Source organism: Simochromis diagramma, unplaced genomic scaffold, assembly GCF_900408965.1.
Source record: "Simochromis diagramma unplaced genomic scaffold, fSimDia1.1 OVJJ01000802.1, whole genome shotgun sequence".
Lineage (NCBI taxonomy): Eukaryota > Metazoa > Chordata > Actinopteri > Cichliformes > Cichlidae > Simochromis > Simochromis diagramma.
The window spans coordinates 21,950,437-21,965,814 of record NW_024387492.1 but is presented as its reverse complement, the minus strand read 5'-3'; the positions used below and the strand labels follow the sequence as shown (position 1 = coordinate 21,965,814).

Genomic DNA, 15,378 nt, shown 5'->3' with positions numbered 1-15,378 from the left:
ACTGGTCAGATTGGATTTTAAGCTTAGTGCCGCTAAAGAAAAAGGGCAGAGAAAAGCTTTCTGCTTCCATTTCGAAGTTGCTTTTAATTTTTTTTCCCCCTCATCTGGGTGCTTGAGTTGATATCGTGCCAAACGAGCTAATGCTGAATGAACAACAATAAACTAACACCAATGATTAAACTGAGCAGAAAATGAGTCACCAGATTTTATGAGAGTTATGCCTGATGTGAGTGACTGAAATGTGTTGATTTTTGGATTTTTCCTGTATTTTTATTATTGTAAAGTGAACATAAAGCGAATTTATTATCCAGGTAAGGGATAAAGCCACTAAGAACTCCACTGGTGAGATGTGGATCCTTCTTCATATTTGTGAATAACTTCCATGTGTGCACCAGCATCACATTTAATTACTTGATATGCAACAAGCTTCTTTTTTCAGTCAAACATTGGCCCCATTAACTGATCTTAAGCTCAGAGCTAAGTTGTTGATTGGAATTGTTTACTCGTTGATTTGCAGGGCTGTGCTTCTTGGAAGTGGTACTTCCCGTTCCACTACGCACCGTTCGCCTCTGACTTCAAAGACATCAAAGACATGTTCTCAGACTTTGAGAAGAACACCAAACCAGTAAGAATGGATTTATTTCTCTCCTCCTCATTCTCAATCTTTCTCTCTGTGACTTTTCAGTGAGAAATGTTGTTTTTCCTGCAGTGAAATCTGAAAGTGTGTTGAATCAGTCATGTTCCTTTAAACTAAATGCTGCTATAGCTTGTTGCTTGTAAAGCCACTGATAGCGGCTCAAGTTATTAAAGAAGTTCACTAAAACACCGTAAAAGTTCACCTCAGTTGACCTGTTGGTCTTCCCTAAGTATTAAGCTGGCGTTATGAAATGAAAATTAAAACATAACGCAATGAACAACAGTAGAACAAGGAAAACACATCAAAGGTTTAAACTGAGAAAATCTATAATTCTACAACCAATACCAGTTCCTTTTGAATTTGATATGTCTTAAAAAAGTTGGGAGATGTAACAAAAGGGTGGGGGAAAAAAGGAAGTCGTATTAAGAAAGTGCTGGAATAATTCAATTATCTCATCATCTGCTGTATGTAATATAACGTTCACTCTGGCGGGAACTTTGTGTGGAACAGACAAGGCAAAAAAAACAAACAAAAAAACTTAAATCCAACTTGATCAACTGATCATGTCAAAGCAATGCAAGACACACCAGCGCACAAATGTAAATCATACGGCAGCATCGCACACTACAGCGTCTGCTCTACAGGGTTTAATCAACAGACATGACTGTTTGTTGGGTGTTTCGTGCAGTTCAAGCCACTGGAGCAGCTGATGGGAGTGTTTCCTGCCGCCAGCGGTAACTTCCTGCCACCAACATGGAGGAACCTCATGAGCAGTCCGGTAAGTTTCAGGCATGAAACAGCTCAGCAGTATTGCTGCTCTCTGATCTTTTTAGTTGTGGTAGTTGTACCAGTGTCTTTTTGAGTTTTACTTGAAAAATGAAAAAATAATTAAATCACTTCCTTTGATGCAGGATTCCTCGATCATCGACTTTTACCCCGATGACTTTGCCATTGATCTAAACGGCAAGAAATACGCCTGGCAGGGTGAGTCTGTGACATTTAAATAATGTGGACAGAGAGATTTATTACAGCTGTTTTTGTTTAATCTTTATTGTTAATAAATGGAAATATATTTTTAAGCCAACGTTTCATTCGACACACTTTTTTTATTTGATATTAACTATGCGGCTCATTTTGGTATGAAGGGCTCAAATTCCCTGTGAAAACAGCAGAAACTTAAAAAATGTTTCAGTGCGGGAATATAGAGGCTGTGACTTCAAAATAAAAGTTTTAAAAAGGAGAAGATATAACTTGAGTACACATTAAAAACAGATTTAGAGAATGTAATACTGTACTATTACATGATTACACTATTTATTACTGTAAGTGCACTTGTTTTATATCATGGTGCTACTTTCATAGGTGTTGCCTTGTTGCCTTTTGTGGATGAACGTCGGCTGAGGGCGGCTTTGGCTGATGTTTACCCCGACCTCACTCCTGAGGAAAGTGAGTAAAAGGCCATCGTATCAAATGTAACATCTGGATTTCTCTTTCGGTGAACTTTACCTTCTGTGATAAAGGTGTTTGATGTAAAACTCACTTTATGTTTGTAATTCTGACATTATCACCATAATGCAGTAACAAACCACTCCAATAGCTGGGGTTGGCTGTAGTGTCAAAATGTTAAAGGGTTGCAGTGCTGCCATCTCTGCTCCTCTCCATGTTTGGATAAAGGGTTAAAGGGTCTAAAGAACTGTGTTATAGTCAGACAGGTGCTTTTTATGTATTTGCATATATATGCAGGTATTCTTTTTTTCAGTCATCATCCCCACAACGTACAGTTTGCAGTAGAACCCATAATTTACCCTTCTTTTCATTGTTCTGACATAAATGTGGTCATTTATCTCGTTATTTTTCTGTTTTCTAATCATGGGCTTCTCTCCCGTTTACACTCAGACCTGTGTGAGCAGGGTAGCAGTTTGTGAACACTTGTTTTTTCTCTCCTTTCTGACCACACCGGCTTTCTGTGCTCTGTTTCAGAGAGGAGAAACAGCCTGGGAAGTGACGTGTTGTTTCTGGGGAAGTCTCACCCACTCTTTGACTTCATCCATGAACTGTATCGCACAGAATCTAACGAGGTAAGAAACCCGACGCCGTCAGTAAGCATTCACTTCAGTCAAATCAATCAATCAAAACTTTATTTATTTACCTCTTTTCATACAATAAAGATTCAACTCAAAGTGCTGTACACATTAAAAACGGAAAATAAACAAAAATACACACATGCATCTCCTTGACTACACCCGCTCATCACCCCTCCATCCCTGCACCATGACCTATACATAGATATAGACACCCAGCCATCATACAGAAACACTGGAGCTAAAAATAAATAAATAAATGAAAGCTAAACATAAAGGCAGGTAATGTGAAAGAATAGAGACATAATTATAATAAAAGAGGAAAATGTGAACAAATAATGCAGTGAAAATGTGTCAGTAAATAAATGAAGTTAAATAAAATAAATTAATAAAAAACCTTAACTTTTAACTTCAATTCAAAGGAAACTCTTTTAGCTCAGTGTTATCGTGACACACACACACACACACACAACCCTGTTCAGCTATCTTAGTGAGGACCTTCATTGACGCAATGGTTTCCCTAGCCCCTTACCCTAACCCTAACCATTAAAAATGAAAATGAATGCCTTACCCTAAACCTAACCATAACCCAATTGTAACTCTGACACTAAAACCACATTTTGAGCCTCAAAAAGGTCTTTAAAATTGTGAGAACGGGTGAGTGTGTCAGTCACAGGGATCGGATACATTATATGCGAAGAGGACCATCGAGGAAAAGGAGAAGAGGTGCAGATAAGTTCAACAGCAATTTCAAAGGAAAAATCTGGATGATCCAGTGGCCCCTAGGACCGTGCAATAAAAACTTCTATGAAAGTCAACTAAATGAAACTTCTTTTTTTTTTCTTCAGATTTCGGTCCTCACAAAGATAGCTAGACAGGAACACACACAGAGTCAGCTGGTTTGCGTCTGTAATAACAGTCTTCTTCTTCTGCGGCTCAAACTTTGATATGCTGCTGCGTCACTGTGCTGCAGATGTGCGCTGAAGCTGTGCAGGTGTCGCCCGCTTTGAGTTTAGTCTCACTGATTATGCATTTGCAAACCCAAGCAATCGATGCGTAGACTTGCTGGGTAAATACTTCTTAATGAGTGCATCTGAACAGTCAAGCAAGCTTCTGTGTGCTTTGCTTTCAGCGATGAAATGAATTTGATGCGAAGGAAAATTAGTTCATCTAGAGGATTCAGAGTTTCAGAGGCCTCGCAGTCTGACTGAAAGAATAATGCAGGTTTTATTTATCGCTGCGTTCCACGAGAGAAAAGCCTTCACCTCAGAGGACCCTCTTCTCCTGCAGTTACATGAACTTGAACTTTTACGTAGCCCGTCTAGACGACAGGTACAGATTTGATAAATAAATAAAACTGTCAGATGAGGATGAGATGAACTACTGAAAAACATTTGACAAAAACCTCTTGTGCAGACATGCAGTTTAAAAGGAAAAATCTTCCCACCTGACCATCACAGTTTTGGCCACAAAAATTCCTTTTTTTTCTTTCCTTTTTTTTTTTTTTTGAGGGTCCATTTTAAAATTCCATTATCTATAAAACTACTTGAAGTAGGTCCTTCACATTTTTAGGGTAAATTTCTGGTACTATGGCTTTCAGTGTGGACTCAAGTCAACATAGAATGTGGATGCTTGAAGTCCCTGAAATATTTGGATGTGTGATCTCTAACGGCAGATTTGGAGACCGTAGAAAGCCGTTTTTCAGGTAGAGGACTGACGTTTTATTTGCTGCTGCTCATATACAAGGCAGGTGACACCAGTTTAGAATATGTGTAATCTATTCACAGAGTCATAGTAACAGATATTTACCCTCAAGAATTTATTTGGAGCTCAAATATTTTCTAGATGATGGTATTTTAAAACAACTTCTTTAAAAAGATGCTAGAGAATTGTAAAAAACGCCTCATCCCTCAGAATTTTATTTTTTTTCTCTTCGCTTTAGATGTTTTAGGTTTTTTTCTTCTTTTATGTCCATGGCCTAAGAAGATCAGAGGAAGCATAATACTAGAGTGTTGCTGCATTAAACCATCATTTGTTTGTGGATAAAAAACTGCAGCTTTGTCTCCATCAGGACACTGAGATCCCTGCAGAGCTGTGCCATGGAATCCAAGGTAGACTAAATCTCGATGACGACCCTATTCTACCAGATAAGTAAGGAACACCGACTTTATTCTCATTTCTCTGCCTCTTGTGCCATGTTGCCACCGCTCTAAGCCAACGGAAGACGAGCTGGGTAAATGTGACATCTGCCTCATGTATTTGTTTTTGGTTATCCTGCAGTACGGTGAGGTCGCCTGTTCCAATGCTGCGAGATATTTCACAGAACACTGCAATCGGGTAAGTCAACACAAACTTTTTTTGTAGCATTGATATTTACTGTACATGTCGGGAAGACTCATTGGATTTAACTTAAAATTCCACCAACAATGACGATGATGTCAAGTATGGCTGGAGGCGAACAAAGAACGGGAAACGCCTTTACAATTGCAGTTAAATGGTCAGATTAAATATTTTTGGCACAAAGTAAAATGTTCAGATTTGTGTAATTTTTTTTTTTACATATTTCTTGGTGATAGTTCACACATGAGGTATCTTTAATTATTCATGGTCATGTCGTTTTTTTCCTATTTAATCCCTTTGTATAAAAATTCCACAACTATACTTATAAAAAGCAAAAACCTTCCCTGATTTGAATTTGGCTGATGTCTGCTGCAGGCTTGTCTGCTTGTGCCCTTCTGGACTGTATCAAACATTCCTGCTGTTTTTATTTTTCTTTCTTTTCTCCACTTCCCTCTCTGAAAGTCCAATTCTGCATCTGCAGTGCATTCTGATCTTTATGGTATCAAAGCCACAACCCCTTAATTAAGTTTCACAGAAAAAAGGGAAGTCATATTGAGACAAATGGAGTAAACATGCAGCATGGAATAGAGCAAATATTTCTCTATTACAATGCATTGGAATTGGGCTTCCCTGATAATCTGATACGTAAAAAGTAAGGTCCTGGTCTCACTGCTGACCTTCTGACCTTATGCATTTCCTTTGGGCTTCAACACCACTGACTCGTCCACTGAAAACTGCCATTTGGAGTCAAAGTTGGAGGCCAGATTCTCATCAGCAGTGGTGAATTCTTTTGAAAACAAGAGTTTATATCTGTTGTCTACAAGTAGCCCAAATTGGATGACCTGAAAAATTTAGATGAGAAAATATTTTATTTTTAAAAATCTCAGTTTTGAGTTGAATCACAACTTTAACACAGATGTCGCACAAAAAAACATGACAAACTGTTGCATCCACTTCCAAAAATAAGCCAAAAAATCAGATTCTGATGGACGTTATGACAGACCATCCCAGATTAGTCTTTTTTTTTCTTTCTTATCGCTTTTATTACAAGCTTCACTGACGTCGTCATGTTTCCATTGGTGCTCAAAGCTGTTTGACAGCACATTATTATCGCCTCATAGCTTTGAGCTGTGTACGCACCATCCCCCCTTTCATTACTGTAATATGAGCCATTCTTCAAGGATGAAAAGACTTTGGGGCACGTGTTGAAAATGACTGAGCGAAGTAGGCGAGGGAGGTTAAGAAGAAAATGACAACATTTGAACCATCATGGTCTCAGGATCTCTGTGTTGAGGCGGAGATTTATTTTGCTTCTCTGAAATTCTTGCTTTAAAAAAAGTATGAGCTAATGGAACTCTTGTTGTGGTCAGTTGCAAATGATTTTCATTTTCTTTCCAGAGTGAAGTTCAAGGATCCCCAGTATCCAGATGGCTTTGTGTTCAAGGCGGTCCTCCTGCCTGGAGCAAAGTGAGGATTTTTCTTCCTTTTTGCATTTATCTCATGAATTCCTGGTTGAACATTAAAGGCTTTATTCATTTCAGGTGCAGAAATAGTTTTTCCGTTTGCCCTTGTAATTCCTAAAGAATACAGCAGTTACATTCATATATTTTTCTTATTGTAACAATTCCATGAAAAGACCAAGTACGCGTTGATTCATTTCTCAATAGGTTGTGAATGTCTGATTTGTCTCAGGCTCTCAGCATCCTTTAGGTCCGTTTGTTCCTAGAAATTATATAAATCGTTACAACATGTGGTGGCTCTGTTTGCAGAAAGGCAGTTAGTTCTATTGGAGTCTATGGAAAAAGGATTTCAGAGCACCGTTAATATATAACCGTAAAAAAAACTTCCAAATTGGGTTTATGATGTGAATCCCCAGTTTCAAGGCTTATTCAGTACAGATTTGGCCTAGTCAGTGTCTTCATATTAAAGGAAGCTCCTGGAAGAAAGCAGGGCAGATGTTAACACTGCAGAAAACGATGGAGAAAAGACACAATGATGTTGCAGGACTCGACTGTGCAAGTGCTTTGAGACCTTTGACACTGGGCACCGGAGCTGATCTTGCTCAATCAGCATATACCAGAGTGATGCAGGAAGTCAGAGCCAGGAAGAACACAGAGGCTGTTTTAAAAATTAAAAAAAAAAAAAAAAAACCTTTGCAGACTAAATCCTCCACTTCTGAAGTTCTCCGGCATGACTTGAAACTGTGAAAATGAGAGAGCAACACTGTGTCACAGACACAGATTCATCCACTTTTGTCAACAAGAGCAGTAAAAAAGTGTATTTTCAGCTGTGACAGAGGCGGTAAACTCAGGTGGAGTAAAGGAGAAAAAAAATGTTTTTTTTGTTTCTGAAAAATACAGAACTGCACTAAGATCACAATCACAAAGTTTGTGGGTAAAAATACGAGACCTTCATCGAATACGAGTCCTCCTACAATTCACTGGCAGCATTTCAGTGGTGTTGAGACCTGGATTTTTTTTTTTTTTTTCTAAAAAGGCGTCACTGATAGATTTGAGGGTTTCAGGTAAACACGATGGCACCCTTCCCTCTCTCATATATGTCAATAAAAGGAAACCTTTTTCACATCATAATACTGTCTTTCAGGATTCCCAGTAAGGTTCTGAAACCCGAGGACTGGGTGAGAGGCAATGGGCAATCTTGGAGGCCTCAGCTGGGTTTCAACCCAAACAGGCAGCAGGCTCACCTGGACCAGTCTGGCTTCAGGGCTCTGGGGTATGTTCATATTTACATTTTTAATATAATCAATGTTAAAACCAGTAAAAAAAAAAAAAAAAAGTAGAACATTCCTGTTTTCCTGAATTTCGAGTGAAAATGGTTCAGACTCTTTCCATTCTCACATTCACCTCAGTCAGGCAAATCAGGACTGCTGTTGGGTCGTTTGTTCACACTTCCTAACAGGCCCCGGTTAGTCCAGAAATCGGTAGGTGTGTGGACAACAGTTGTACAGTGCTGCATTCCTTATTCATATATGATGAGAATCTCAGTCAGGATAATGGAGGCCCTCTACACTCCAAGGATACATCTCCCCAGACCACAGACCCACTGCCAAACTGGTCATGCTGGGGGATGTTGCGGCTGGTATAATGTTCACAATGGCATCTCCCGGCTTTTTCACACGTGTTACGTGTGTTCATTGTGAACTTGCTCTCATTTACAAAGAGAATGGGGCAGTAGTGGTGGACCTGTCCGTTATGCCACCCTCAGGGAGTCTGTTCCTGGCCGTCATGTTGCAGGGCTCTTCCTGTTCCTCCGTACAGAGACGAGCAAGATATAGTCCCGCTCTCCTGATATTTCCTTCCCACTTTTGAGACTGTGCTGAGAGACACAGCAAACCTGGAGCTGGACTGTCTGTGCGACCTGAATGAGCCTGAATTCTCCTAGCACTGATGAGGACATGAGCAAAAAGCAAATTGGAGAAAAATGGGTCAGGAGAGATGAGGAGAGAGCAATGGTTTAGCTGGAGTTATACAGGTTTTGTATTATACTGTGATGACAGGGTTTTTTGTTTTGTTTTTTTACAAGCAGTGCATAACCATATCTCTGTTACAGAGTATTTTTCCATACTTTTATTTTGAACAGCAAACAGTGATGCCTTTTTAATATAACTTTGCATGCTGAAACTTTTTTCATGGGTCATCGGTGGTTTGATCAACTTCGGTAAATACACCTGTCTCTGAAGCTCCTCGCTCTGTGTGATGAGATCATTTTAAAGCATCCAAGTCTGTCTGCCGTGACTCAGTACAGTAGTTTTAAGTATTTTTAAAAACAAAGATGTATTTAAATGTTTACTGCCTCCCCCCCACAGTGGCCCCCATTAACCAGCCATCCTTGATTATGATCTAAGCTCTCTTCTCCACACATTGATATTATCATTAAGGAAATGTGAATAATTGAACATCTGGCACGGCCCGACTGTGGGAATTAATTATGCACAGATTTGAAGAAACATAATATATTCCTTTTTCCCCCCCTTTTTTTTTCCCCTGCTAAAGTAAGTCGTTAATTCAGTGATTCAGGCCGTTATGTGCCTTGATGGCACCACACGGGCAGGTGCTCACAGGATGGCGAGCAGGAAAACCTGAAGGAAATGAATTTTTTTTTTTATTGCTTTGATTTTTAAATTGTGCAGTTATGGGTGTGTGTGTTCAGTTTAGGAAGAGGCCAGAGGTCATATGACATTTCTGGTAGGACACAGGCTCTTGTGTGGAAAAAGGCCGGGCAGAATAGCTCACTGAATCATTTAACCCTTACGTGTTAAGTGCTTTGGTTTGGTTTGTTTTTTGCCTTTTTGTGGATGTGCAGGGAGTAAAGATAATTTTACCACCATGAGACGACATTGTCCATCCAGCTATAAACCAGTCAATCAATCAGTCAATCCTGCTTTTAATGCCTTTCATACTTCCTTGTGTTTTCCTTTTCCTGTGAAATTGTTCCCCCTCCAACATTGGGGATGATTCCTGAATCATTTTCAGGGTTTTAAGGTATCAGCTTATTACAGTATGAAGTGATGGCATGTGCCTGATTCTACATTGCCTTATTGATTAATTAATCAGTCAACTGATTTTCTTTTTTAAACAGTTAAAGGAACAGTAGGTTTGCAAAATACAACAACAACCTCACCAAATGCCACAACTGTCACACTGACTCATCAAAACTGGACAACAGAAAACTTGGGGGGGAAAAAAAAGTTGCCTGGTCTGATGAGTCTCGATTTCTCCTGCCACATTCAGATAGGGACATCAGAATTTGGCATAAACAGCATGAAAGCATGGGTCCATCCTGCCTGGTATCAACAGGGCAGACTACTGCTGGTGTAATGGTGTGAGGAATTTATTGGTACAGCAAAGTCGGGCCCCTTAGTACTGTGTTGCTGCTCAGCATGTTCATCCCTTTATGACCAGATGAATGAATCGGTCACCAGATCTCAGGTCGATAGAGCACCTTTGGGGTGCGTTGGAACAGCAGATTGATATCATGGATGTGCAGCCGACAGATGTTCAGTAACTGTTCGATGCTGTCATTTTAATATGGACCAAAACCTCTGAGCAACGTTTTCGGCACCTTGTTGAATCTGTGCCACAAAGAACTAAGATGGTTTCTGACAGCAAAAGGGGATCCAACCTGGTACTATGAAAAGTGTGCCCAGGTAGGGTGGCCAGTGAGTGTATGGTGGAAAGTTTAAAAGTAATTCAATGTTACTCTGGCATTTGCTCTTCTCTTCTATCTTCTATCCTGCATTTAAATAAAAAAAACAGTGTTATCAAACATAATTGATGAGTAATGCTAAGACTAAAAAGCTGAAACCAGCAATCTTCTTCCTTTGTTTTATATTCAGCATATTCAGACCATTTTTACCCACTTCAGTCTCCAGACACTGCCCAGACATTAAGGTTAATACCGGGTGTGTGTAAAGGTTACAATGGAACTTTCTTTATTTCTAAATTAGTTTTTAACATCATAGCTTCTTCTTCTCTCTTCAGCCACAATCTGAACAGAAGCCAACAAGGTGGAGGACAATACAGCAGCACTCCACCGCCAAGCAGCTACAACCAAGGAGGCTACCGACCTTCACACAGCGGTGGCCACCAGTCTTTTCAACGTAAGACACACACACAAACACACACTGATGTAATGCAAGGCCTTATTTTTGCCCTACTCAGTGTTTAACCGAACATTTTTCTTTGTTCAGAAACCAGTAAAGATGTTTTTAGTGGTCTTTAACAATAAAAAAAGGATCCACAATGAATTTTACAGAAACAAGGGTTAGCGCATTAGCAACCCCACCAACAAACATCCATTTAACTTTGTCTCACAGTTTTTGTCAAAGCCTCACAAGTTTGAAAACCGCAGCCCTAACCTTAAGCCCCCTGAATCATCTTTACAGGGAGTGCAGAATTATTAGGCAAATGAGTATTTTGTCCACATCATCCTCTTCATGCATGTTGTCTTACTCCAAGCTGTATAGGCTCGAAAGCCTACTACCAATTAAGCATATTAGGTGATGTGCATCTCTGTAATGAGAAGGGGTGTGGTCTAATGACATCAACACCCTATATCAGGTGTGCATAATTATTAGGCAACGTCCTTTCCTTTGGCAAAATGGGTCAAAAGAAGGACTTGACAGGCTCAGAAAAGTCAAAAATAGTGAGATATCTTGCAGAGGGATGCAGCAGTCTCAAAATTGCAAAGCTTCTGAAGCGTGATCATCGAACAATCAAGCGTTTCATTCAAAATAGTCAACAGGGTTGCAAGAAGCGTGTGGAAAAACCAAGGCGCAAAATAACTGCCCATGAACTGAGAAAAGTCAAGCGTGCAGCTGCCAAGATGCCACTTGCCACCAGTTTGGCCATATTTCAGAGCTGCAACATCACTGGAGTGCCCAAAAGCACAAGGTGTGCAATACTCAGAGACATGGCCAAGGTAAGAAAGGCTGAAAGACGACCACCACTGAACAAGACGCACAAGCTGAAACGTCAAGACTGGGCCAAGAAATATCTCAAGACTGGTTTTTCTAAGGTTTTCTGGACTGATGAAATGAGAGTGAGTCTTGATGGGCCAGATGGATGGGCCCGTGGCTGGATTGGTAAAGGGCAGAGAGCTCCAGTCCGACTCAGACGCCAGCAAGGTGGAGATGGAGTACTGGTTTGGGCTGGTATCATCAAAGATGAGCTTGTGGGGCCTTTTCGGGTTGAGGATGGAGTCAAGCTCAACTCCCAGTCCTACTGCCAGTTTCTGGAAGACACCTTCTTCAAGCAGTGGTACAGGAAGAAGTCTGCATCCTTCAAGAAAAACATGATTTTCATGCAGGACAATGCTCCATCACCGCGTCCAAGTACTCCACAGCGTGGCTGGCAAGAAAGGGTATAAAAGAAGAAAAACTAATGACATGGCCTCCTTGTTCACCTGATCTGAACCCCATTGAGAACCTGTGGTCCATCATCAAATGTGAGATTTACAAGGAGGGAAAACAGTACACCTCTCTGAACAGTGTCTGGGAGGCTGTGGTTGCTGCTGCACGCAATGCTGATGGTGAACAGATCAAAACACTGACAGAATCCATGGATGGCAGGCTTTTGAGTGTCCTTGCAAAGAAAGGTGGCTATATTCGTCGCTGATTTGTTTTTGTTTTGTTTTTGAATGTCAGAAATGTATATTTGTGAATGTGGAGATGTTATATTGGTGTCACTGGTAAAAATAAATAATTGAAATGGGTATATATTTGTTTTTTGTTAAGTTGCCTAATAATTATGCACAGTAATAGTCACCTGCACACACAGATATCCCCCTAAAATAGCTAAAACTAAAAACAAACTAAAAACTACTTCCAAAAACATTCAGCTTTGATATTAATGAGTTTTTTGGGTTCATTGAGAACATGGTTGTTGTTCAATAATAAAATTATTCCTCAAAAATACAACTTGCCTAATAATTCTGCACTCCCTGTAAAGCCCCCTCGAATGGCCACTATCTTAAAAAAAAATGTCCTCAATATAAAGATGGAACATTTCTGGTTCATAAATAGTTCACAAAATTCAGTTTGATTCAGAATGATGTATTTAAGGCTGTTTGCATCAATATAAAAGCAAATAAAATTATAGATGAGCGTTTAATTAAAATTTATTCCATACCGGGGAGCCAGAAAGACTCTCATTTTACAATTTAACAATCCAAGGCCTCAAAAAAGCAACTGTGTAGGCAGACGAAAGAGCCAGTCCTGCAGTAAGAGTCCTCTTTTAAGTAAAACACAGTGTGAGATGCATTACACTCAAGACTCTAACGTGTTCATGGATTGGGGACATGCTGTTTCATAGGCCAGCACTTCTGCTTCGTCCTGTCCTATCCTGTTACCATTAATTTGATCTTCTTAAAAAATAATAATTACAATATTTTAGACTTAGAAATAAAGACAAAAATCTTCATGGCACTTTTTTTTTCTTTATTAAAATTCTCGACAAATCCAAAGCATCCTGAAAAGTTTGGTCAAATGTGACTTTACCAAAGGAATAAAGTGATTTTAGTAATTTAAAAGTGACCTTTGAGCATTTTAAAAATTTCAGTCTTTATTTTCATTTTTTAGATTAATTTTAGATTTTGGATTCATTCTGATTAAGAAAGTGCAAATATTTTTCAAATGTAGTTTTTTAAAACGTTTCTTTATCCCTTCTCTACACAAATAAACAACAGTTTTCTAATCTAAAAATTAAAAGTATGTACATCTGAGTTTACCACACTGAGAGTAAATCTGACAACACACTCAGATCAAAGTTTGGTCAAAAGTAAGTGGACCTCATCAAACTGCTGCTGTAAGGTCACTGATGAGCGTTTGAAATTGGGTGAATTGTTGAGTTTGCTGCTGTAACCTTGAGCTCAGAAAATCGATTGAGATGTTTTGCTTTAATGCACCCCCCACCAACAGTACCTGCTCCATCAAATTCAGTAAAAACTTTCTTTTGGCGTTCCTCTCTGGAATGCTCTCTTTTTCTTTGCACATTCCGACGGCCTTGCTTTTCATGACAGAGCGTAAAGCTTTCATCACGAGGCTTTGACATTCACCTGTTATTCTAAATATTTTTATCCCTTTAGCAGAGATGAAGAAAAGCTAAAATATTCAGCAAAAGGTAAAATGCCTCTTCAGGTGGATTTCAAAGAACTGTAGTCATGTTAAAAAGGAAGTGTGACCTCTTTAAGATGTAAGATTTTACATATCCAGTCTGTTAAATATATCATACGTCTCATCTGTAGACCTTAGATGAACAACAGCACATGACAGAAGCAGTGTGTTTGAATCTTAGCAGAGTGATCTGAACAAAAAACAAGACTTATGGTCTGATGTCCTTTGGCCTGCAAATACCTCACACCAGCTGTCAGCACAGAGGTGTTGATTCGGGCACCTTGCAGTCATTGAGGCGACTTTGAACTTCTCTGTATACCAAAGTATTTTAGAGTCAAATGTGAGGCCATCTGCCTGACAGCTGAAGCTTGGTCAGAACTAGGTCGAGCACTAGGTGTTTCTACAAGCTGCTTAATCATGGGGTGGAATTCGTCTTTCACAGACTGCTTCTGCATTTTGGTTTAGTTGTTAAGTGAAAAACAGTGTTAATCTGATGATGTATTGATGATCTTTGTTATGAATTTTGATACATTAAACCATAGACGTGGAAGAAGTTGTACTTTCTTTTTCCCATTATTATCCATTTTATGCCAGGCACGATTGGCTCTGATATTTTCTAGGTCAGCTGGTGGTTGGTTCTTTCTTTGGTTTTGAGCCTTCTTTAAGTGACTTTTTCTTCTTCAAGTAACGTCTCTGACTATCTTTGATCGCCATCATTATAAATAGTTGTCCCTCAAAGTGGATTAAATGTGTGTATGAAGCCATTTTGAATTTCTTTTTTCAACTGGCAGAAGAAGGCGGCGACTGCTGCAGTGAACCATTCATGTCACGATTATTTAAGCAATTTATTGGTTATTTGTACCAAATGGCACAAAAAGGAGGAAGATGCATCTTTTCTAGGTTGTTTTTGAGCGAATCAGCTGTGAGTAAAAAAAAGTAATTGATCTTAAAAATGACGTCTTAATTTTCCACCGATGGACTGATGTAGTTACTGACTAATCAGGTCACATCTGGAACGGACACCGTTGCCATTTCACTCTGAGGAAATTGGGCGCTGCAGCTGCCAAACGGAGACACAAATAATTGTGTTATATGATTATGTTCATCACATGCAGTTGAACAGCTCGTCACATATGGAGGCAGAATCCGTCTCCCAGCTCCTAATCACGGTCTGTGCTCGGCCTCGGCCCTGGCCTCGCGGTCCTCTGCCAGCTCTCCTCCAGTTTGACTTTGATGTGCCAATTTGCAAGTAGATGAATAATCTCATCTGCCCACTGATGCCGTGCGGGGGAGTCTCGGCTATTCTGGTGGCACTTGATGCAAATGGGGGGCTTTTGGCTCCTCCGGATTGCGGCAGCACCTCCCTTGGCCTCTGCTGCTCGTTCTTAGTGTTAAACTTGCCAATTAGCAGCCCGGGATGTTCACCACCCCCAGCTCTATATTTGTCCTATCATTCACGGAGAAATTATTTCAATAAAAGGGAATCATTTTAAATCCTGCTCGTCCGGTTCTGGTGACACAGGATGATTTTTATTGTATCAGCTTGAAGTACCTGAAATAAAAATATGTCATTGACAAAGGTAGCATTTATATTTTATTCGATTTTCTTTTTCCTCCTGAAGTTTTAAAGCTTTTCTGTGCTCAGTTTTGATTTAATGTGGGTGTGTTAATCTCAGTTTCACTAAAGA

At 39.7% G+C, this 15,378-nt stretch overlaps 1 protein-coding gene across 1 annotated transcript in view; it reads left to right on the top strand.

The window, feature by feature from the left end:
* xrn2 (5'-3' exoribonuclease 2) overlaps window positions 1-15,378 on the top strand; it is a 46,436-nt gene that overhangs the window by 20,087 nt on the left and 10,971 nt on the right. The window contains exons 19-28 of the mRNA XM_040017369.1: window positions 518-625; window positions 1,326-1,415; window positions 1,549-1,621; window positions 2,000-2,083; window positions 2,618-2,715; window positions 4,790-4,869; window positions 4,999-5,055; window positions 6,457-6,525; window positions 7,663-7,791; window positions 10,560-10,678. Of these exons, the coding sequence (XP_039873303.1) occupies window positions 518-625; window positions 1,326-1,415; window positions 1,549-1,621; window positions 2,000-2,083; window positions 2,618-2,715; window positions 4,790-4,869; window positions 4,999-5,055; window positions 6,457-6,525; window positions 7,663-7,791; window positions 10,560-10,678 (907 nt within the window). The remainder of the gene's footprint in view (window positions 1-517; window positions 626-1,325; window positions 1,416-1,548; window positions 1,622-1,999; window positions 2,084-2,617; window positions 2,716-4,789; window positions 4,870-4,998; window positions 5,056-6,456; window positions 6,526-7,662; window positions 7,792-10,559; window positions 10,679-15,378) is intronic.